At 43.9% G+C, this 21,889-nt stretch overlaps 1 protein-coding gene and 1 long non-coding RNA gene across 2 annotated transcripts in view; one reads left to right on the top strand and one right to left on the bottom strand.

Moving 5' to 3' along the window:
• The window catches only part of AHNAK2 (AHNAK nucleoprotein 2), a 106,434-nt gene that overhangs the window by 21,079 nt on the left and 63,466 nt on the right, over nt 1-21,889 (bottom strand). Inside the window, exons 2-7 of the mRNA XM_079963686.1 lie at nt 14,276-14,343; nt 12,385-12,480; nt 10,795-10,857; nt 9,335-9,476; nt 8,029-8,210; nt 113-1,910 (exon numbers count right to left, since the gene is read on the bottom strand). Of these exons, the coding sequence (XP_079819812.1) occupies nt 113-1,910; nt 8,029-8,210; nt 9,335-9,476; nt 10,795-10,857; nt 12,385-12,480; nt 14,276-14,343 (2,349 nt within the window). The remainder of the gene's footprint in view (nt 1-112; nt 1,911-8,028; nt 8,211-9,334; nt 9,477-10,794; nt 10,858-12,384; nt 12,481-14,275; nt 14,344-21,889) is intronic.
• Nucleotides 16,540-17,615, top strand: LOC307208798. Its single transcript, XR_013835237.1, has 3 exons — nt 16,540-16,740; nt 16,909-17,048; nt 17,217-17,615. It is a non-coding gene; the product is annotated as an uncharacterized lncRNA (long non-coding RNA).

The following is a 21,889-nucleotide window of genomic DNA, read 5'->3' on the forward strand; positions in this document are numbered from 1 at the left end:
TCGATTCTCCCTTCTGCATCAGGCACCTTAACAGAGACCTCTGCTTCTGGAATTTCCACTTTTGGCATCTTAAATTTACTGTCCGTACTATCCAGCTTCGCTTCAATGCCACCTACATTAATATCAGCCGATGGTGCCTCAACCTTCAAGTCTGCAGCCTTCAGTTCCAAGGAAGCTTCCCCCTTTGGAATCTTTATGTCAGGTGCTGTGAACTTGATATCTGCTGAAATGTCACCTGCTTTGATCTCAGGCTTGGTTACACTGACATCTGGAAGAGCGATGTCAACCTTGGGTGCGCTGACGTCCACATCGACTTTGGGACCTTTGATCTCTGGTTTGGAGAAACCCATGCTGGGCATCTTGAACTTTGGCATGTGTATTTTCATCCCTCCACTCTCGATTCTCCCTTCTGCATCAGGCACCTTAACAGAGACCTCTGCCTCTGGAATTTCCACTTTTGCTTTGGGAACAGAGATGTCTGCTTCAACCTTGGGCAGTGAGACTCCCACTTGAGGAGCCTTTTTTTCCGGAACCTTGACGCTTGGCATTTTGACATCAAGTGTTTTGATTTTGCCCTTCTCAGCGACCTCCAACTCCACGCTAGGTTCCTTCATTTCAGCTCCGGGCAATTTCCTGTCAGTCTCGATGCCCACAGAGGGCAGGGCCACTTCCCCTTTCAGTTCTGGTTTGGAGATTTCCACGTCCACAGAAGGTAAGGTGATTTCTCCCTCTGCAGCGAGTTTCCCTGTGGGAAGTGACATTCCAAACTTGGGCATTTGGAGTTTTGGCATCGTAAATTTACTGCCGGTGCCCTCCAGATTAGCTTCAACTCCACCTACTGCAATATCAGTCGATTGTGCCTCAATCTTTAGGTCTGGAGCTTTCAGTTCTGTTCCAAATTTGGGCATTTGGAATTTTGGCATTTTAAACGTAGTGTCCATGCCCTCCTTCTTAATCTCAGCAGCACCCAGAGACATATCAGTTGATGGTGTCTCTAGTTGTATGTGTGGAGTTTTAAGTTCCAAAGAAGCTTTGGCTGTCGGCATACGTATGTCAGTTGTTGCTATCATGACGTTTGAATCTTCTTCATTTTGATTAATTACTCCTTTGATGCCATCCATGTCTTTTTTTTCTTTTTCTGTTTGTTCATTGTCCATTTGTAATTTTGTATACATTTTTTCTGTGGATCCCTTTTGCTTCTTTTTTCGTTGTTTTGGTGGTGTTAACTGTTTTATTTGTACATCTTGTATTTCACCTGTTTGCAATATAGGTTTTGTTATCTGTGTTGTTATCACTGTCGTTTCTGATTTTTTTGTGATGGCTTTGGATTTTGATTTCTTTTCTTTTGTTTTTTTAATTGTTAATTCAACTTCAGGGTATTTACCTGTATGGTATGGCAGTTCAAATTTTGTTTCCCTAACATCTTTTCTGGGTTCCTGTATTTCCTCCAATTTTTTCTCTTTAGCCCGTGAAGTAGAATATTGCACTGTTATTAATTCTGGGATTTCCTGCGCAGTATCATTTTCATAGTCTGTGAGAGGTTTGACTTCGTATTTTGTCCTCTCCTCTGGTTCTTGTTTAGTTCTGTGCATCTTGAATCCAATACTGGGGAATCTTAGTTTCTTTTGACTTCCTCTTTTAACTTTTGCATGAATTTCTTCTGGCTGAAATTGTGATTCTGTGTCTGTGCTTGTTGGGGAAATATCCGGAATCGCATGTTCGTATGCATCTGACGTGCTACGAGATCTCCTTTGCCCCAGTATCTTTTTACCTTTTAATGACTGGAATTTTGGCCAGGAAAGTCTGTCCTTTTTGGATCTTTTTGGTCTTCCAACTCTTTGTTTTACAATTAAGTCTGCTTTATCTTCTTCTGTGAATGTCTTTTCTGATGTTTCCAGTGCTTCCTTCCCCTGAGAAATAGAATTTCCAAAATAAATGGTTGTAGTACTTAATACGTATGTATTTAATCCCCACCCCTTTGCATCTTCAAAATTGTTGAAAGCAATGTACATCAGAATGTTTACATGAATAAATAGCAACAAGAAACCCCAAAACGTTAAAACATACTAAATTAACAGAGAGACTTCGGCTGTGTGCACATTACCAGCTTAAAACACAGTGGGATAATTTCCCTCTGCTTCATTTGGACATCATCGGACACATCAGCATGGTTGGGTGTATTTCCCTTTAATAATAATAATAATTTTTATTAAAGCTTTTTCATAATAAAGGTAAAAGATAAAGGGACCCCTGACCATTATGTCCAGTCGTGACTGACTCTGGGGTTGCGGCACTCATCTCGCTTTACTGGTCGAGGGAGCCGGCGTACAGCTTCCGGGTCATGTGGCCAGCATGACTAAGCCACTTCTGGCGAACCAGAGCAGAGCACGGAAACGCCGTTTACCTTCCCGCCAGAGCGGTTCCTATTTATCTACTTGCACTTTTGACGTGCTTTCGAACTGCTAGGTTGGCAGGAGCAGGGACCGAGCAACGGAAGGTCACCCCGTGGCGGGGATTCAAACCACTGACCTCCTGATCGGCGAGTCCTAGGCTCTGTGGTTTAACCCACCGCGCCACTTGCGTCCCTTTTTTTCATAATACAATGAGATAAAAGGTTGGATGTTTTTCCAAGTCTCCCATTGCCTGTCCACATCAGTGGGTGGAGAGGGGCATGGATGTCATCATATGGCTTACATTTTCAAATCAGACTGAAGCTGGTTATGGAGAAAACACATAAAAATGCAGTATTTCTCAAGGAACTACAGGATAGATGTGACTTGCAGCCAACGTTGTGCATGCACGGCTTCACAAACCAGTGCTGGGAGCTCACTGGAAGCAGAACAAACATGAGTCTCCAAAACAACTGATTCACATTCCATAAAAGCCTCATGCTTCCGGGAATGTAAAAAGGTAGAATCATAGAATTGGAAGAAACCACAAGGGCCATTGAGTCCAACCCCCTGCCAAGCAGGAAACACCATCAGAGCACTCCTGACATATGGTTGTCAAGCCTCTGCTTAAAGACCTCCAAAGAAGGAGACTCCACCACACTCCTTGGCAGCAAATTCCACTGCCGAACAGCTCTTACTGTCAGGAAGTTCTTCCTAATGTTTAGGTGGAATCTTCTTTCTTGTAGTTTGGAACCATTGCTCCGTGTCTGCTTCTCTGGAGCAGCAGAAAACAACCTTTCTCCCTCCTCTATGTGACATCCTTTTATATATTTGAACATGGCTATCATATCACCCCTTAACCTCCTCTTCTCCAGGCTAAACATGCCCAGCTCCCTGACCATTAGGTCCCTCTAGCAATTCAAGGTGACAAACACTTGCTGAAAAATATAATGTAGATAATACAACTTACTCAATTTTGCAGTCTTTTCCCATTCCCCAGTGATGTACCCCTCCTGAAACCTAGATGCAATGTTCCTAGCCGCTACGACACAGTGTGAAGCTGTTAATAAGAGAAGGTGTACTCCCTTGTGAAAAATACTTGAAACAAAGCATGTTTTCTATCTTACTCGTAATCCTGTACTCAAAACAAACACGAAAAATGAGTTGGTCATAATGGTGTCGGAAGCCTGCAGCCAATAGAAGGAATAATGTGCTCGCCACAATATACTGAGGTTCTACGAAAGAGAGTTATTGCAGAGCTGGGAAAAAACGTATCCTGATGGTACTGGGATATTGCAGCAGGACTTAGCCCCCTGTCACACACTGAAAGTGATGAAGAAAATCATGACAGAGCAGCAAATACAGGTACTTTATTGGCCAGGGAATTCCACGGGCGTAAATCCCATTGAGAACTTGTGGGCTATATGCAAAAGTCGCCTCCGTGCTGTAGACTGTACAACTATGGAGAAGCTCATTCAGGCGCTGATTCAAGTGTGGTACAGGGATCCAAAAATCCACAGTGACTGTTCAAAACTAGTAGACTCCATGCCAGACCGTGTTCAAATGATGCTTAAAAATAGTGGAGGTAATATCCATTACTAATGTGAGTTTTCTACATGTATATGTGAGTTTTGTACAATAAACTACATTGTTTGTTTCAATTAATTTGCACAAGGGTGTATAATAAGCCTGTCCTGTGTAAGAGGACCTTGGTCTTGTATCCTCGCATCTCGCAACTGGAGTGTGCATTGTGTTCCGTAGGTCACCACAACCTATATTTATAGGAGACCTGCTCTGCTCCAGAGGAAGAACTGAGGGGGGGGGAGAGACTTTCTGCAGGCAATGGCTTTTCCACCTGCCTTGTCGCAACCTCCATCCCCAAGAGCCTTTCCCAGACCATGACTGTGAGAACAGCAAAAGCAGCTGGGCAGAGAGTAGTTCAGGGATAGTTTTTAAAAACTGACTTGTGTGTCCTTGTTTCTCAGTTTGACCCTTTTTCATGGTTTTGTGCGTTTGCTGTTATTTTATGCATTGCGATTTGCTGTTACTTTTTTTGATTATAGATTAGTAATTCTTTATTGGAATTGATAAGTGTAAACCGTTAAATTATTATTTGCTGATGTTTAATTTTACCGTTTACTATTGGATTATTGAATAGTGCTTTATCTGATATAAATTTCTTATTTTAAAATTATTGTGACTTTTTTTTATGTACTATAGGATCTGATTGTTACTATTAATGTTTGATGTTTTATTATTATTTATTCGTGTGTTGGAAGCCACCCAGAGTGCCTGAGGCAACGTGGGGTGGGGTATAAATAAAAATATTACTATTATATATTATTATATATATATAGGCCATCTGCATATTCCTGCACTGCAGGGGGTTGGACAGGATAACCCCGGGGGTCCCTTCCAGCTCTACAATTCTATGTTTCTAAGACAATCATATTAGGATGTCTGCTCTGCACAATGTCAGAAATACGCCCTTAGTGTGGCAGCATGGAACTTCCTCTAGTTATCAGATAGGTCTGGTTTTTATTGTCTTTTTTTGTGCCAGCTGAAGGGCTTTCCTCTTTCCGCAAGCCTTCTAAAAGTGGAGGTTTTCATCCCAATTGGTATTTGAATTTATTTGGAATCGCTTTCTATGTGCAGTTGTTTAAATTGATTTTATATAAGCAATTGTTTCAACTGTCTTTATGTAACCAGCTGTTTCGTTTGTGGTTTTTATCGTATCGTGAAATTGCTTTGAGATGCTTCATAGGAAGCGATTAATTCGGGGGGGGGATTCTTCTGCTCCAAGAAAGTGTCCTTAGGCACCATACTAATATGCCAGTAGTCTTCAGCTTGTCAAGTGCTGTGATTCACCTGAAACGTGAAGCTGCAGACAGGAGGCCTGCTTCTCAGAACCCATTAACCTGGGGATTGGGCCTAGCATTACAGCAGCCGACCACACGAAAACAGAACAGGAGGAGGCACTTTCTCCTCAGAAAACAAAATGCTGTCAGCAGCACTGCTGAGACCAGGGCTCCACTCCACTTTGGAGCAAAAGGCTAAGAAGTTGGATAATGCGAGTTGGTGTGGCTGAAATGCCTTTACTCGCATGCAACAGCAAAAGGTTGATGCTAGACTGGGGACTCAGCTAAAAAGGTAAAGGTAAAGGTACCCCTGCCCATACGGGCCAGTCTTGACAGACTCTGGGGTTGTGCGCCCATCTCACTCAAGAGGCCAGGGGCCAGCGCTGTCCGGAGACACTTCTGGGTCACGTGGCCAGCGTGACATCGCTGCTCTGGCCAGAGCCAGAGCCAGAGCCGCACACGGAAACGCCGTCTACCTTCCCGCTGGTAAGCGGTCCCTATTTATCTACTTGCACCCAGAGGTGCTTTCGAACTGCTAGGTTGGCAGGCGCTGGGACCGAGCAGTGGGAGCGCACCCCGCCGCAGGGATTCGAACCGCCGACCTTTCGATCGGCAAGCCCTAGGCGCTGAGGCTTTAACCCACAGCACCACCTGCGTCCCAGGGACTCAGCTATACAGCTGCAAATAAAACATTTTAAGTGCACTATACAAATGTGACACTAGATGGAGACAGTGAGCTATGGCAAGTTCAATGTATTTTTCAAAACTTTTTTTTAAACAACAACAAACATTTTCACAGCATTTTTTAAATACGTGTGCAGATTCCACCTGGCTTTCGGCATCATTCTTGCCCTCCGGTTACAATATTCCTCTGCAATTTCATCGTAGCAACTATTGCAGAGTCTTCTGCAATTTATTTCCTCTCATTGGTTCCAGAAACGCAGCCACCAATTCTATTTTAACAAATTACATGTGCAGCAAACATTATACAGACTGTATTTTGAAACTTTTTCATATTCTCCCACCCAGTGTACTACCCTTGCCGTTGTGGCGGCATGGGGTTGCCATTCTGTGATTGGACTTACGTTACTTGTTGAACAGTTCATTTATCCAGTCTGTATAACGCTTACGTTGTTAAGATAGAGTTGTACATTTATCCACTCCATGTTTACAGTATCTCCAGGCTTTGTCTTGCACACGGCACCTTAGTATGTTTGTTGTTTGAATGGTTACAAGTCTATCTCTAGTCTAGCTATTATTCCAGTAAATTTGGTTTTATACTTATAAGCCAATTTCTGGTGTTGTTGTTTTCTTCTATTATTATTACTGTCACCACATTTGATACTTTGGATAAAAATGCAACCAGCTAAACAAAGAGCCATGTTCCTCATCAAAGTATGTCTATGGCCGCCCCCACTTTTACCTCAGGCCCTCTCTACTGCTGGCCTGTGTCCCTCAGGAAGTTGTTCATGAAGGGAAGTTGTTCTTGGGCTTAAAAATACCCCCTTTATGTATCTGTTTTATTTATAAAAGTATTTACATACTACCCTCCCATGAACAGTGTACAGCAATATAAACACATTTTTAAAAAGTAGTAATCCCCCCCCCCCAAAAAAAAAACGTTTAAATGACTGGCTGCTCGAGAAACATGTAAACAGCTGCATGGGCCTGTTGGCATTAAAAAGTCTCCAAGACATTAACTAGGCCTTTGGTTCATCTGACACATCCTATTCCCTTTTAAAATGTGGGTTTTTTGTGTGTATGGGGGGGGTATTGGGTTGTTTTTATTTTTACTATGTATTTTGTGGTTTTATATCTTGATTTTATTCTGCAAACTGCCCTGAGGACCACCTCCCCCCAGGTATAAAAAGGTAAAGGTACCCCTGCCCGTACGGGCCAGTCTTGACAGACTCTGGGGTTGTGCGCCCATCTCACTTAAGAGGCCAGGGGCCAGCGCTGTCCGGAGACACTTCCGGGTCACGTGGCCAGCGTGACATCGCTGCTCTGGCCAGAGCCAGAGCCGCACACGGAAACGCCGTTTACCTTCCCGCTGGTAAGCGGTCCCTATTTATCTACTTGCACCCGGAGGTGCTTTCGAACTGCTAGGTTGGCAGGCGCTGGGACCGAGCAGCGGGAGCGCACCCCGCTGCAGGGATTCGAACCACCGACCTTTCGATCGGCAAGTCCTAGGCATTGAGGCTTTAACCCACAGCGCCACCTGCGTCCCTCCCCCCAGGTATAGGACGGTATAAAATTAAATAAATTATAATAAAAAGATGCCCGACAACCCAATGTTATACACACACACACACACACACACACACACACACACACACACGGAGAAAGAGAGATTGCACCCTATTCTGAGAGGCTTTCTGCATTCTTACAGAAACTGAAGAACACACAGAAAAAGGGCTTCAATAATTCAATGCCTCAAAGGCTACTTCCCCTCAAATTTCACTTCCACTAAAAAAAAAACCACCTGAAGGTTGGATCCAAAGACAGATGAGTGGGTGTTAGTTTGCATGATGGAGGTTTCTTGGCTCACTGTTGGAGCAATGTGTGGTGTAGCAAGGGAGTGGAGAGGCACTGTAGTGGGGTTGAAAAAAGTGTGATAATTTGACAGGGCTACCTTGGTCTAGCAGAAATCCCTTTCTGTTTGCTCAATATATCGCCGGATCTAGACTACTGTCCTAAAATTACACGAGCAATGGTCAAGTTAATACCTCCCCCAAGATCCATGTCTTGATCTGAAGTGTAATTTTATAGCTGTGCATTACCTGACTCATTTTTTCTTTTTGGGATTGCGTTGCAAAATGCATTGTTTCAAGATCTTCCTTCCTGGCGAGCTTTCTTTTGAGGTTGAACTGTACTTTGTATGGCTCGGAATACTGCAGAATCTTGAGTGCATCTTCATATTTGATATTATCGAAAAAGATCGTGGCACTTAGAAGCTGATCACCTGTGAAAAGAGGCAGCAAAAACTAATTGGGTGTCAAAAGATTGGACTCGTTAATTAGATGCCTTGTTTATGCAAAGACATCTATCAACAACAGCAAACACCCCACCCATGTCGGCCATAGCTGTCAACTTTTCCCTTTTCTTGCAAGGAATCATATTCAGAATAAGGGAATTTCCCTTTAAAAAAAGGGAACGTTGACAGCTATGATATGGCCATTTCTAAATCCGTTGAAAAGGAGTCTGTTGTACCATTAAAAAACACATATTCTAGTGTCTTGATTCAACAACTGGCTCATGAAAATATTTACACCTATCTCCCAGAATTAAACACTAGTATTGACATCTTGCATAGAATTTCCAGTTATAGTAATTCTGCATGGACACCGGAGCTCTCCTTCCTGCAAGAAATCAGGTCATATGATGGAAATAACAAGCATCCCAAACTTGTGCATGCAGAATTGTGGCCAAGCTGGTTTTCAGAGAGATTTTCAGATAATCCTGCAACATGGGCACTTTATGAATGCATTCACAAAACCAGGTTGTAAGTGACCATCTAACAGGTTGTTGTCTCAGGTGTGTGTGGGGATCACCCTGGAGTACAAAACTGCTGTATCTGATCATTTGAATTGTCCCTTAGGTTGTGTGAGCATTCACACAAGCAGGATTTTATTTGTACAGTTATTTTTTTACAGATTCTAAGCCCTCCAGCTACAGCTGGCTATCCGTCAAGATAATTTTAGATCATAGCCAGTTGACTAAGACTGCAGTCCTATACCACCTTGCCTGGGAGTAAGGCCTATTGAATGCAATAGGGCTTACTTCTAAGTAGACATTTATAGGATTGCACTGTAAGTAGGTTAGTCCCGGCCCTTCTACTGTTATTTGTTCAGCCATTTGTTTAAAAAAGAGAAAGCCCACTTTCTCCTCCTCTATAGATTGTCCAATGTGCTTTTTAAAAAAAGTTTGCATAAATTTGACCAACATTTTAATTAACCTTTTAATAATAATAATAATAATAATAATAATAATAATAATAATAATTTATTTATACCCCACCCATCTGGCCAGGTTTCACTTTCGTAGCTAATTTTACTAAAATAAATGTGACATAAGACTTTACTGTACCTTCTCTCAGACTGAATAACTTCGATGCTGGGGACTCTTTGAGAACTTGCTTCACAAATAATCCTTCGGTTCCTCCACCAGCCACACTAAAACCACTTGCACCAGATTCGACTTCCGTTTGTAAGGTAACCTCCATAGATTCCTAGTTGGACCAAAAAGTACATTATCAAAACTTATTTCATTGAAGACTTCAACCCATTCCTGTCATGACATCAGTAAACATCAGCTGATGGGTGGTTGCATCGAAGGCGCACTTCTGCACATTGTGTAGATTTACAAAAGCTTCTAGAATGTTCTAGCCCCTGAAAGGCTAAAAAGTTTCCTTATCCAGGTTTTAAACCAAAACAGAACTCTAACTGCATCTCAAGTAAGTAGTCTCTCATCCAGAGACAGTAGCATGACTATTACAATGCTTTGAATATTATTAAATTCGGCTCCTTTTGAAAAACGAATGTTCACTTAGGTGTACAATGGGTATATTCAATATCGTTCTTCGCAGCTCCAGCCACCTGCATATCCTGTTTCATTTCACAGGTGTGGCTGCTCTACAGCAAATTAATTGAACCCCAAGGTAACTTGGGTAAACAGTTTGATTGTGAAAAATCTACGTGGAGATCTTCCCACACAATTTGGTTTCAACCTGACATTATACTGAATAGTTGAAACCCTTGGCATCCAGAAAGCAGCAAACTGCACTGACAACAGTGGAACTGCTGGGCTTATTTGCACATACTCAGAGTCAACATAAAGGTTTTCTGGGTAGAGTGTTTTCCAGTTTCAGATGACTTCCAAGTGGGGAAGTGGCCATGTCTCTTCCCATCCCATTACAAGCAACACCAAAATGAACTATGCAGAAAAGAAAACATTGTAGAATAAATAATGCAAATATTGTTGCAGAATCCATCATTGTTTGGATGTCCTGGACACAGATATTTAATTATTATTCTTAGCATAGAGTACAACAGAGCCCTGGATATGTATACGTAGAATCTTCAGTGCTGTGACAAGTGAGAATCTGTGGGTGGGGACTTTGGTCTATCACAAGCTCCCTTGAAAGACTGGGGAAACATTTCAGAAAGCCTATAGGCTGGTTCACACAGGCAGTGAGGCTTGAATACATATTTCAGGCACACACCCACATGCGCCCACACCATGTGTAGACCGAGTTGTGTGAGTGTGTACCTATCTGTGGGGATCTGTACATGCATATTTTCCAAACATACAACTTACACACACCCAAGACTTGCATGGACTGGCCCTCTGTGGCTTCGCAAACTGGAACCAGTTTGGGAAGTATTCTTTGGCAAGTAACAGTTAAAGCTTGTATTTGTAAATCTGTGGTTGCATTCCCGTCCAGGGACAGGTATCAATGAGAAGATCATTCAGTTTGAAGAGCTCCGAAACAATGCTCTTCTGTACAGAAGGGCGTACCTAGTGTTTATCAGACACCTTAAGCTCACCTGTGAATCACTCATTTTGATAGAAGAATCCCGTCTTTGTCTGTTCTCTATATCTTGCTGAAGCTGCAAACAGAGGTGTAATTTTTAAGTTAGCTGAAATGGATTTGCACAGATCATGCCAAACTTCTCACACATCTGTCATTCTGTAGTCATTAGCTATTTTTCTGTGGTGGGAGTGGCACTGAAGTTAACAATAGCTGGACAATAGCTGTACACACACACACACACAGGGACCAGGAAAAAAACCTATTTATTCACATTTATATACTGCATTTCATTCAAGGATCATAGGGCGGTTTACAGTATAAGAACACAAAAATATATGACATAATAGCACGGAAAACACTAAGTTTAGTTTAAAAGGCCCTACATTGTTTAATTAGCCAAAGATTTGGGTGGGTGAAGAGGCACATGGTGCCTAAAGATATACAATGAAGGTGTAATTAAGCAGTATATGAATTGTCAAAAATAAATAGTACATAAAATGCAAATAAACTATAGGGCCATTTTGTCACCAGGCAAATACAGTGGTGCCCCGCAAGACGAACGCCTCGCAAGACGGAAAACCCGCTAGACGAAAGGGTTTTCCGTTTTGGAGGCGCTTCGCAAAACGAATTTCCCTATGGGCTTCCTTTGCAAGACGAAAGCCCATAGGGAAATCTCCGGGACAGCGGAGAAGCGCAGTGCATCTTCCCCACTGTCCTCGGACCTCCTCCGAAGGCTGCCGGTGGGGCAGAGAGACCTCCTCCCGCCGCCAGCCTTGGGATGGCTGCTCCGAAGGCTGGCGGTGGGGCGGAGAGACCTCCTCCCGCCGCCAGCCTTTGGATGGCTGTCCTGAAGACTTGCGGTGGGAGGAGGGTTTTCCTTCCCACCGCCAACTTTCAGAATGCTGTTCTGAATGTTGGCGTGGGGAGGAAAAACCCTCCTCCCACCGCAAGCCCCGGGAACAGAGGAGAAGCGCTGCGCGCCTTCCCCTCTGTTCCCGTACCTGTCCTGAAGGCTTGCGGTGGGGAGAAAAGCCCTTCTCCGCACCGCCAGCCTGGCAAGCGGTCTCCATAGGAACGCATTAATTGATTTTCAATGCATTCCTATGGGAAACCGTGCTTCGCAGGACGAAAAACTCACAAGAAGAAAAAACTTGCGGAACGAATTAATTTCGTCTTGCGAGGCACCACTGTACACTTTTATTTGCTCAGATGTTCCAGCTGGCCATATATGCTTGGTTTCAATGGTTTTATCTAGGGCAGGGCCAAAGTACTCAGCCAAGTATTCGGCCAAGTGAGAGATGGCTTATCTTTATAATCATGGCGATTATAAAGCATCACCACTCGTTCCTTGCAGGGCTTAGCTGCCTTAATGGTCCATTGGCTTTCCCTCTAGAATTTGGGACAACACTATGTCATTATGTAGTGTCTTGAATGGGGCATTTTGGGGGGAAAGAACAGGTGGTTCTCTCCACGGCCAACTGATGCCAGTTTTGCCTGTAACTTCAAAGGGCTAAGGAGGCCATTGTCTTGATGGTCCAAAAGAACTGAGAATTTGACACTAGCGAAACAGTGAAAGACAAAATCCCATTGTGTCACATCTTGCCTTTTTGTTAAAATATTCATCTTCTATGCAATACTCATAAACAGGAGAGGATCCTTGTGGTCTTGGTCGTATGTTTTCACTTGTCACTTCGTCGACCTGTAGGAGTGGAACAACAACAGAATTTAGCATAGAATTGTAGAGTTGGAAAGGAACCCAATGCAGGAATCTCAACTGAAGCATCCATGACAGATGGCCATCCAACCTCTGCTTAAAAACCCCCAACGAAGGGAGGAAGTCTCAAGGGAGCCCCTTCCACCATCGACAGGTACCCCCTGATGAACAATGAACGCTGCCAGTTTGAAGAGTTTAAATCAGGGCCAAGGATCTGGTGCATGGTAGGTTTTTGTCTAGCCTGTATCCCTTCCTTCCCAGTCTCGGTTTCTCCTCCAAGCCTCTAACCCCAAGGTCACTCTATTGCTCCTCTGACAGCCCACTGTGTTTTTGCAATGGGTGCTGAGGAAGACGAGCCTCTTTCTTGGTGCCCAGCACAGAAGCCAGACATTTCCAGAGAAGAGGTGGCAAAAAGAGAGCTTAAGGTATCCCTACTCACTTTTGGCTGCAGCTCTGCCCACCCTTAGCTCTCTCCCTCCCCCACATTTCCCCCCCCCCCACTTTTCCTGATGGAATGTGACCACTGGCTTGAAAAATGTTCCCCATCCCTAATTTAAGCAGAGGAAGCAGCAGAGGAAGGGAATCCTTTGAAATAATTGCATCACCTTCCCCCCCAGCGAAATGTGACAAAACTAAAAAAAGAGTTAGATGTGTATCCGTAAAGGAGCGGCAGTAAAACCAGGATCAAAGGTGGTATGCCTGTGCATGACATTTCCTGGGGGCAAACAGTGGGAGAGGCCATATGCCTTCATACCAGGGCTTTGAGTTTTTAAGAGTCATTTGCTCGGCCACTGACATAACAGTGGATTCTTCAGCTGATCCAGCAGGACTCTTCGGACATACCTAACTTCTTTTTCCCCACAGCCAAAATGTTTAAATCAACTATGCAAACCATTATTTATTACATATAACTGGGGCTGCTGCCTCTGTTCGCCAACCCCACCTACTCACCAATCCCTTTGCCAGCCCCACATTTATCTCACATCACTCCTCCTTTACAAGTGACAAAAAAACCTTTATTTTACACCTCATCCAACCCTTTGTCTATCCCTTCCCTTTTAAGCAGGTGCGCTGTATGATGCAGCACAGGTAAGATCCCATCAGCCATCTTCATTTGCCCAGAGGCAAATATGTGCCATGGGCTTTAGCCCCGAGTATTTTTAAGTACAAAAAGGGACGCGGGTGGCACTGTGGGTTAAACCACAGAGCCTAGGACTTGCCGATCAGAAGGCCGGCAGTTCGAATCCCCGCAACGGGGTGAGCTCCCGTTGCTCGGTCCCAGCTCCTGCCCACCTAGCAGTTCAAAAGCACATCAAAGTGCAAGTAGATAAATAGGTACCACTCCGGCGGGAAGGTAAGCAGCATTTCTGTGCGCTGCTCTGGTTCACCAGAAGCTGCTTAGTCATTCTGGCCACATGACCCGGAAGCTGTACGCCGGCTCCCTCAGCCAGTAAAGCAAGATGAACACCGCAACCCCAGAGTCAGCCATGACTGGACCTAATGGTCAGGGGTCCCTTTACCTTTACTATTTTTAAGTACCAGGCAGTCATCTCCCAATTTTTAGGTTTCTGCTCTGGGTTACATTTAATATGGACTGGAGACTTTGAAATAAAATTGCATTTTGTATTCCAGTTCTGGGCGTAAAAGGGAGTCAGTATGGTTTGTGAATTAAACTCAGGCTTTAGTTTGATCTTCTTAGCTCCTGTCGTCAAGGAAAAGATGCTAAGCAATCTCTGAATTAAAACCAGTGGTGGCTGCAAAACTGTTGGGTGTTACTCACAGACTCATCTTCTGCATCAGCCTCTCCGTCAGCCTCAGTGTCTTCTGGTCTGAGTTGTCTCCCCGAAGCTGGAATGATCAAACAAGCCATCAAACAATTGTCCCACCCACAGCAGTGAAAAACAAAGGTTATTAACCTCATGATAGATATGGGATTGAAATATGCCCCAAACCCAAAGCAATATGGTCTTGATCCACCTGCGGGCACCATGGGCAACTACTCAAGCATAATACCAGGTGCCCCTCATACACTCGTTGAATGCAACATGTGAACACCCCCTTCTTTCTGAACGGTGCCTGCTTTTTAAAAATCATAATCATAATCATAATCTTTTATTTATATCCTGCCCTCCCGGCCAAAGTCAGGCTCAGGGCGGCTAACATCAGATATATAACATTGGTATAAAATCAAACAATAACTAAATTACCTCCTAAAAACAGGTCAAAATCAAATTAAAGTCTAATTAGATGGCTTTCCGCAGGGTTAGGGTTGGGAACAGTAAGCACTCAATTAAATATAAAATTAAATGAACAATTAAAAAAAATGAAGTTGAGAAATGTTGACTTTTCAGGTAGTTAACCCGTTCACACCCGGCCAGACATAAACCCAAGATTGGACATTTCTGTTCTCCTGGGCAGCGTCAAGTGAGAACAGAGGAGAAAAACGACAGACCATCCCATCTGGAAGAGCTCACTTTAAATCCAGTTCCAGGGATTTACAGAGTCATTCGGGTCCACAGATAAGGATTTCTCTGAAGTGCAATGCCTGGGAGAATTTAGAGGGTTATGTCAATTTGGTTCCCCCCCCCTTTTGTTTCTTTTAAAAAGAATTTATAAAAAGCTTAATTAAAAAACCACTAACTGTTGTACATAAAATGATATAACATATATTTTATGCCCGGATGCTGAGGTCCTGCGCCGAGGGCCTTCTGGCGGTTCCCTCACTGCGAGAAGCAAAACTACAGGGAACCAGGCAGAGGGCCTTCTTGGTAGTGGCGCCCGCCCTGTGGAACGCCCTCCCATCAGATGTCAAAGAGAAAAACAACTGCCAGACTTTTAGAAGACATCTGAAGGCAGCCCTGTTTAGGGAAGTTTTTAATGTATAACATATTAGTGTATTTTTGGTCTTTGTGGCTGGGGAAGCCCAGCGAGATGGGCGGGGTACAAATAATAAATTATTATTATTATTATTATTATTATTATTATTATTATTATTATTATTATTATTATTATTATTATTTAGATGCCCTTTTGTGTTGAGATTCGTAGAGACACCACTGATCCTTTGCTGAAGAGGCTCACCAATCTTTCAGACAAGTCTAAACTTAATTCTCTCCTCTTAGGCAAAGATCATAAGACAATCTGGCTGGTAGCCAGATTCTGCGCCCAAATTTGTAGGCACAGACCATCATCTAGAATAAAATAGCTTACTAGGAAAATGCTGAAGTTGCCCTTTGGGACGCCTCAGGGTCAATTTTTTACAGTAGCCCAAATCTCAGTTGTACAGGTATATGTATACCGGTATATCTCAATTTTAACTCATGAGCTATTGCTGCAATCTGCTCCAATTGTATATTTTATCTTTATGAACACTGTTTTTATTATGTTATGTGAGCTGGTCTTTGATGGTAATAAATTATCTATCTACATAAAATGATATAAAACAATTACCAATGACATACAAATAAATTTAACAAAATAAAAACAAATCTATGTAACTAGTTTATATGTGCTCCTGATAGGTTGGCTGAAACAAATGACTTCTTGCTGAAAAACAGTCAACGCAAGGAACAAAGGCACATACAGCTTCCTGTATTGTATCAATGGTTTAGGTTGGTGCATTCTGGAAGACTCAAGGTATATACCGTATTTTTCCTTCTATAACACGCAGATTTTTTCTCCGAAAAAGGAAGGGGAAATGTCTGTGCGTGTTATTGAGCGAATGTGTGGTCCCTGGAGCCAAATGGCGCGAGGGGAGGCAAAAAAAATCAGGCAAAAATCAAATCGCGCGTCTCCTAGAAGGGAAACCTGAAAAGAGGAAGCAGCTGCTTTCCTGCATTCTGCCTCAGGGTCTTACTGCCCACCCACCTATGTTTCCTTGCTGTGTTTGCTCAAACGGAACAAAGAGCGGGGAAAGCCCCTCCCCTCCAGGCAAGCAGAGGGGAAAGCAGAGTGTCGTGCTGCTGAAAACATGCAGAAGGGAGAGAGAGAGAGAGAGTGCGCGAGCTGGCTGGGTTGGGTGGGTAGGTGAGAGAAAACTTTTGCCTTCCTTTCCTCCCTCCCGTTATACCCCTCTCCTGCATTCTTAGCCAGCTGCTTTTCTGCACACCCCTCTTGTGCTCCTTGTCCCTTCTGTGTTTTTCCTTCCCTCCCCACTTAAAATGTGGTTAAAAAGCATGGATCCACATGGATCCTCAGGATCTTTGCATTGGGTCAGCCCAAATTCACCATCAGATCACATAGCATGTCCATGGCTACAGCCTGCCCCCCAAAAATCACGCACCCACTGTTGCCTGGGGCTGCAATGGTGCAAAAACGTGGTTAAAAAGCATGGATCTACATGGATCCTCAGGATCTTTGCATTCGGTCACCCCAAATTCACCATCAGATCACATAGCATGTCCATGGCTACAGCCTGCCCCCCAAAAATCACACACCCACTGTTGCCTGGGGCTGCAATGGTGCAAAAACGTGGTTAAAAAGCATGGATCTACATGGATCCTCAGGATCTTTGCATTGGGTCACCCCAAATTCACCATCAGATCACGTAGCATGTCCATGGCTACAGCCTGCCCCCCAGAAATCATGCACCCACTGTTACCTGGGGCTGCAATGGTGCAAAAACGTGGTTAAAAAGCATGGATCTACATGGATCCTCAGGATCTTTGCATTGGGTCAACCCAAATTCACCATCAGAGCACATAGCATGTCCATGGCTACAGCCTGCCCCCCCAAAATCACGCACCCACTGTTGCCTGGGGCTGCAATGGTGCAAAAACGTGGTTACAAAGATGGATCCACAGGGATTCTCAGGATTTTTGCATTGGGTCACCCCAAATTCACCATCAGATCACATGTCTGTGGCCACAGCATGAAGCACAAAAATGATACATCCACTGTTTCATTCAGAATGTTTTTTCCCTTGTTTTCCTCCTCTAAAAACGATGTGCGTGTTATGGTCAGGTGCGTGTTATAGAGCAAAAAATACGGTACTTGTTGGAAAGTGAGAAAACAAATGGAAGGGACTGCCCATTCGGGGTTGACTTGCTCTCTGAGAACCACTGACTGAAGCAAGCCTGCGCACCTCGGGGAATGCAGCTCTTCAGCGTGAACATGTTGAACTTCTTTGCTGTTTCCCTTGGATTGCAAAATCAGGAGATTTGACACGGGTGGCGCTATGGGTTAAACCACAGAGCCTAGGGCTTGCCAATCAGAAGGTCGGTGGTTCGAATCCCCGCAACAGGGTGAGCTCCTGTTGCTCTATCCCAGCTCCTGCCAACCAAGCAGTTCAAAGGCATGTCAAAATGCAAGTAGATAAATAGGTACCGCTCCAGTGGGAAGGTAAACGGCATTTCCGTGTGCTGCTCTGGTTCGCCAGAAGCGGCTTAGTCATGCTGGCCACATGACCCAGAAGCTGTACGCCGGCTTCCTCGGCCAATAAAGCGAGATGAGAGCCGCAACCCCAGAGTCGACCACGACTGAATCTAATGGTCAGGGGTCCCTTTACCTTTACACAAGACAGGGATGGGGAAGGTTAGGTCCACATGTCTCTCTATCTGTTCCTAGCCACAGCCCTGCTTTGAACCCCCCTTGAGTAATTTAGCCGCACTACTATAGGAGCTTGATCTCTGATTATGCTTTTTACTTGCCGGGATGAAGGGCAGAGAAGCATGTGAGTGAAGAAGAAACTAGCCTGCTGCCCAAAGGTGAAACTCACATTTGTTGCTCAGCCCACTTTTCCCTCTGGCCCCTTCCACCAGCAGCATGTGGCCCCTGGGATGTTGCCCAGAACGGTTCCCTGTCTGCACCGTAGCTCAAGATACAAGGCTGGTGTGCTCTGGCTGGATCACAAATGGCACGGATTTGAGCTACTGATGAAACATCGCATGGGCTATCTACTCAGTGCCCAGCCATACTGCTGTTTAACGTGGGTAGTAAGCTTACTGACCTCTGGATTTTTTCATCCTAGAGATACTTTGAAAAGGACAGGGTATGAGAAAATATGGATTGAGAAAGGGGCAAATGTGGGAAGGCAGTGATTTGGAGGAGAAAGTAATATGGTCAACAGAGAACTGGGAATCTTACAATCCACATGAAATGAACGGTATGGATGAATCTGTGGCATTTTCTTCCTGGTGAGTGGCTTTGCAGGGTTTATACGGGACTGAATATGAATTGTTTTTCTCTATCAGCTGTGCTGTTCTGTGACTAAGCAGCCTCACACCACAAGGGGCTCAAAAACAGGCTTCCGGAAATCAGAACGAACGAACCACACATTGAGCAAATCTCGTTTCTTTTCCTATATACAGAATTACATGTAAAAACTCTCACTCTGGTTAGTCACTTTTCAATGCAGCCAACATTTCCAGAGTTTTCACTCCTTACATAAATCTCTGACAAATGATGCTTTGTGTCAACCTCCTTCTGAGAGGCATTGATGGAATTTGTGGCTGTAACTATTTCCAGTAGCCACTGGACTGCTTTCAAAACAAGGGAATAGTTTTGAAAGAAGTATGTAGGCGTTAAGACAGATCAGAAGAACATTTAAATATCATAAGACTATCACACACGCACACCCACCGATCCATACACACACACACAGAGAGAGAGAGAGAGAGAGAGAGAAGACAAAAGAGGACGTGTGTATATGCAGTATTTAAATGTTATCTCTTATTTAGATTGGGGTTGGGCAACCTGTAGCCCTCCAGATTTTTTATTTTGGACTACAAATCCTATAATCTCTGACCATTTACAATGTTTTCTGGGGCTGATGGGAACTGGAGTCCAACAACATCTGCAGGGCCACTTTGCAGAACTGAATGGCGAGCGAGATGTATGAATGTATATAATTGCTTTCTTTTCCCCAAGTGCATCATCTGGGATGAGCAATCTTTGGCTCTCTGTCTGCTAAATGTGCTGTCTCTGTGGTATGAAGAACACAAAAATATTTTTCTCACTTGATGTCATCAACATCAGTTTATTTCAATATCTTCTGCTTTCCCCAGAGTTCAGGGTCTTCAGCTCCAATTACAAATGGAAGTAGCAACCTAATGCTATATTAAAATAGCACAAAATGCAACATTTTCATGAGCTCTTAGATCTTCAGTTACCAAAGCAAACCGCAATGGACTTGCTTTCTGAAACTACAGTGTTCAAGAGACACCATTTAGAACATGTGATTCAGCTTATGCTAAACCATAATAAAAGGATATTATAGTCTGGCAGCGACTTCAATGACCACCTTTCCCCAGCAGTCATAACCTCGGACCCTTCTGTGTCCTTCCTCCATGACAGGTCTGGATGGTGACAATATAAGTGGCTCCCCATTTGTGGCATGCTCTCCCAAAGGAGGCTTGTCTGGCACCTTCATGATACATCTTTAGGAGCCAGACAAAAACATTCCCCTTCAACCAGACCTTTGGCTGATTAACAGACTATGTCCTTTAAAATGTGTTCATGGAAGGGATGGTATAATGGGTTTGTTTTGTTCTTGTTTTTATTATGTCCTTTGTGTTTTTATTTTGTATTTTTTTATGCTGTGTTTTGTATTTTTTTATTGCCATAAGCAATTTCATGGGTACCCAAAAGAGCTTTGGCAGGACATATAAAGTTTCACAGAGGGGCTTCTGTGCATCCCTTAGCTGTTGCCTGATTTCATCAAAAGTGAAAATCAGCTTGACTTTGGAGGCTGTCACCATACAGCAGGTGTGGGGAACATCTGGCTTTCCAGATGTTACTGAGATGAGACTCCCATCATTGCCAACCATTGAGGGGATAGTCCAGAAACATCTGGAGGGCCAAGGTTCCCCCCCTCCATCCTGTATAGATCACATTTTGCTATACAATGGTACCTCAGGTTAAGTACTTAATTAGTTCCGGAGGTCCGTTCTTAACCTGAAACTGTTCTTAACCTGAAGACCACTTTAGCTAATGGGGCCTCCTGCTGCCGCCGCGCTGCCGGAGCACGATTTCTGTTCTCATCCTGAAGCAAAGTTCTTAACCCAAAGCTCTATTTCTGGGTTAGCGGAGTCTGTAACCTGAAGCGTATGTAACCTGAAGCGTATGTAACCCGAGGTACCACTGTATAGGTATCCCAAGGAACAGGGGTGTGGAACCTCAATCCCAGAACCAAATGTGATCTTCCATGCTCTCTATCTGGCCATTGGGACTCTCACACAACCACACCTATTTCCAGGCCACATCTCTTCACTGGCCCCAATCCATGTCCTCTCAAACATTTTACTAGAATTTGTCTTTGAGCAATGATAATGCTTCAGCTGAGGATGGAGAAGTGTGTATGTGAGTAGAGACCTCTGAATTTTGTGTGGCTGAATCACAGCCTTTTGTACAGGGATACAGTCACATCCATTGTTCCATGCACTTTTGCCTCTGGCCCCACAAAAAGAGGGGAATGTGGACCCCAGGCTGAAAAAATACTCCCTACTCCTGTTCTAGAAGCTTTGCAACAGTTGCTGGTAATTTGTTATTCAGAATTTGCTTTGCCTCTTTCCATCCTGTCATATTCCCAATGTATTAGCTGCACACTTGTGCCCATTGTTAATGGGGAAATGTCAAACAATTACTTATGACTGGATTTGTCCCATGAGGGAACTGATATCACACTTGGTCAGATGAAATCCTCACTAAAAAAAGCGCTTTTTAAATGACTCATGGGTGTTCTGTTGAATGATCATTTCTATGCCAATGTATTCCATCTCTGAAGGCCAAACAAGAGTTTGCTGACTAATAAATATGCCAATTAGATGTGGTTGATCATTTTATTCCCTATCCTTTAGCATGGGTGTGGGTGGAGCCTTATTGTTTCGGGACGAACCCCGTGGACCATATTTAACAACCTGCCAATCACATGACATCATTATGTCATCACAGGATTGAAAAGTGGACAGGGATGTGCACACCTGCCAAATGTGCAGTTTAAAGCCTTTTGCAAAAGTGCTGTTTGAAGCATCTGCCCCCTTCTCCTTTACATGAAAGATGTGTGTGGCTGTTTCAAACAGCACTTTTGAGAAGCGCTTTAAGACAGCCCTCGTGCTTCTGTTTCAGCTAGAGTCTAGTACAGGGGTGGAGGTGGGACCTTTTCCTGCCTGATTGAAGTATCTCCTTGGGTGCAACCTTCAGGGGTGCCCACATGTGAATGGTGGGCATGGCCAAAACACAGTGGGAATTCCCAGAGGTAAAAATGTGTGATGCAACCAATGGGCTACCCTTGTGCAAGAGGCCACATTCCAGCTACACGGAAGCCAGCAGTTTCTAAGTGTACACCCTCTTCATCAAAGCGAGCAAGAGGCACTGTTACAGCTCAAGGACAGCTGGGTAAACACACCCATCTGCCACAGCACATTTAAAGCAGTATCATGCCTCTTTAACCATTCAG

Source organism: Podarcis cretensis (genome assembly GCF_951804945.1).
Source record: "Podarcis cretensis genome assembly, chromosome: 1".
In the NCBI taxonomy this organism is placed as follows: Eukaryota; Metazoa; Chordata; class Lepidosauria; order Squamata; family Lacertidae; genus Podarcis; species Podarcis cretensis.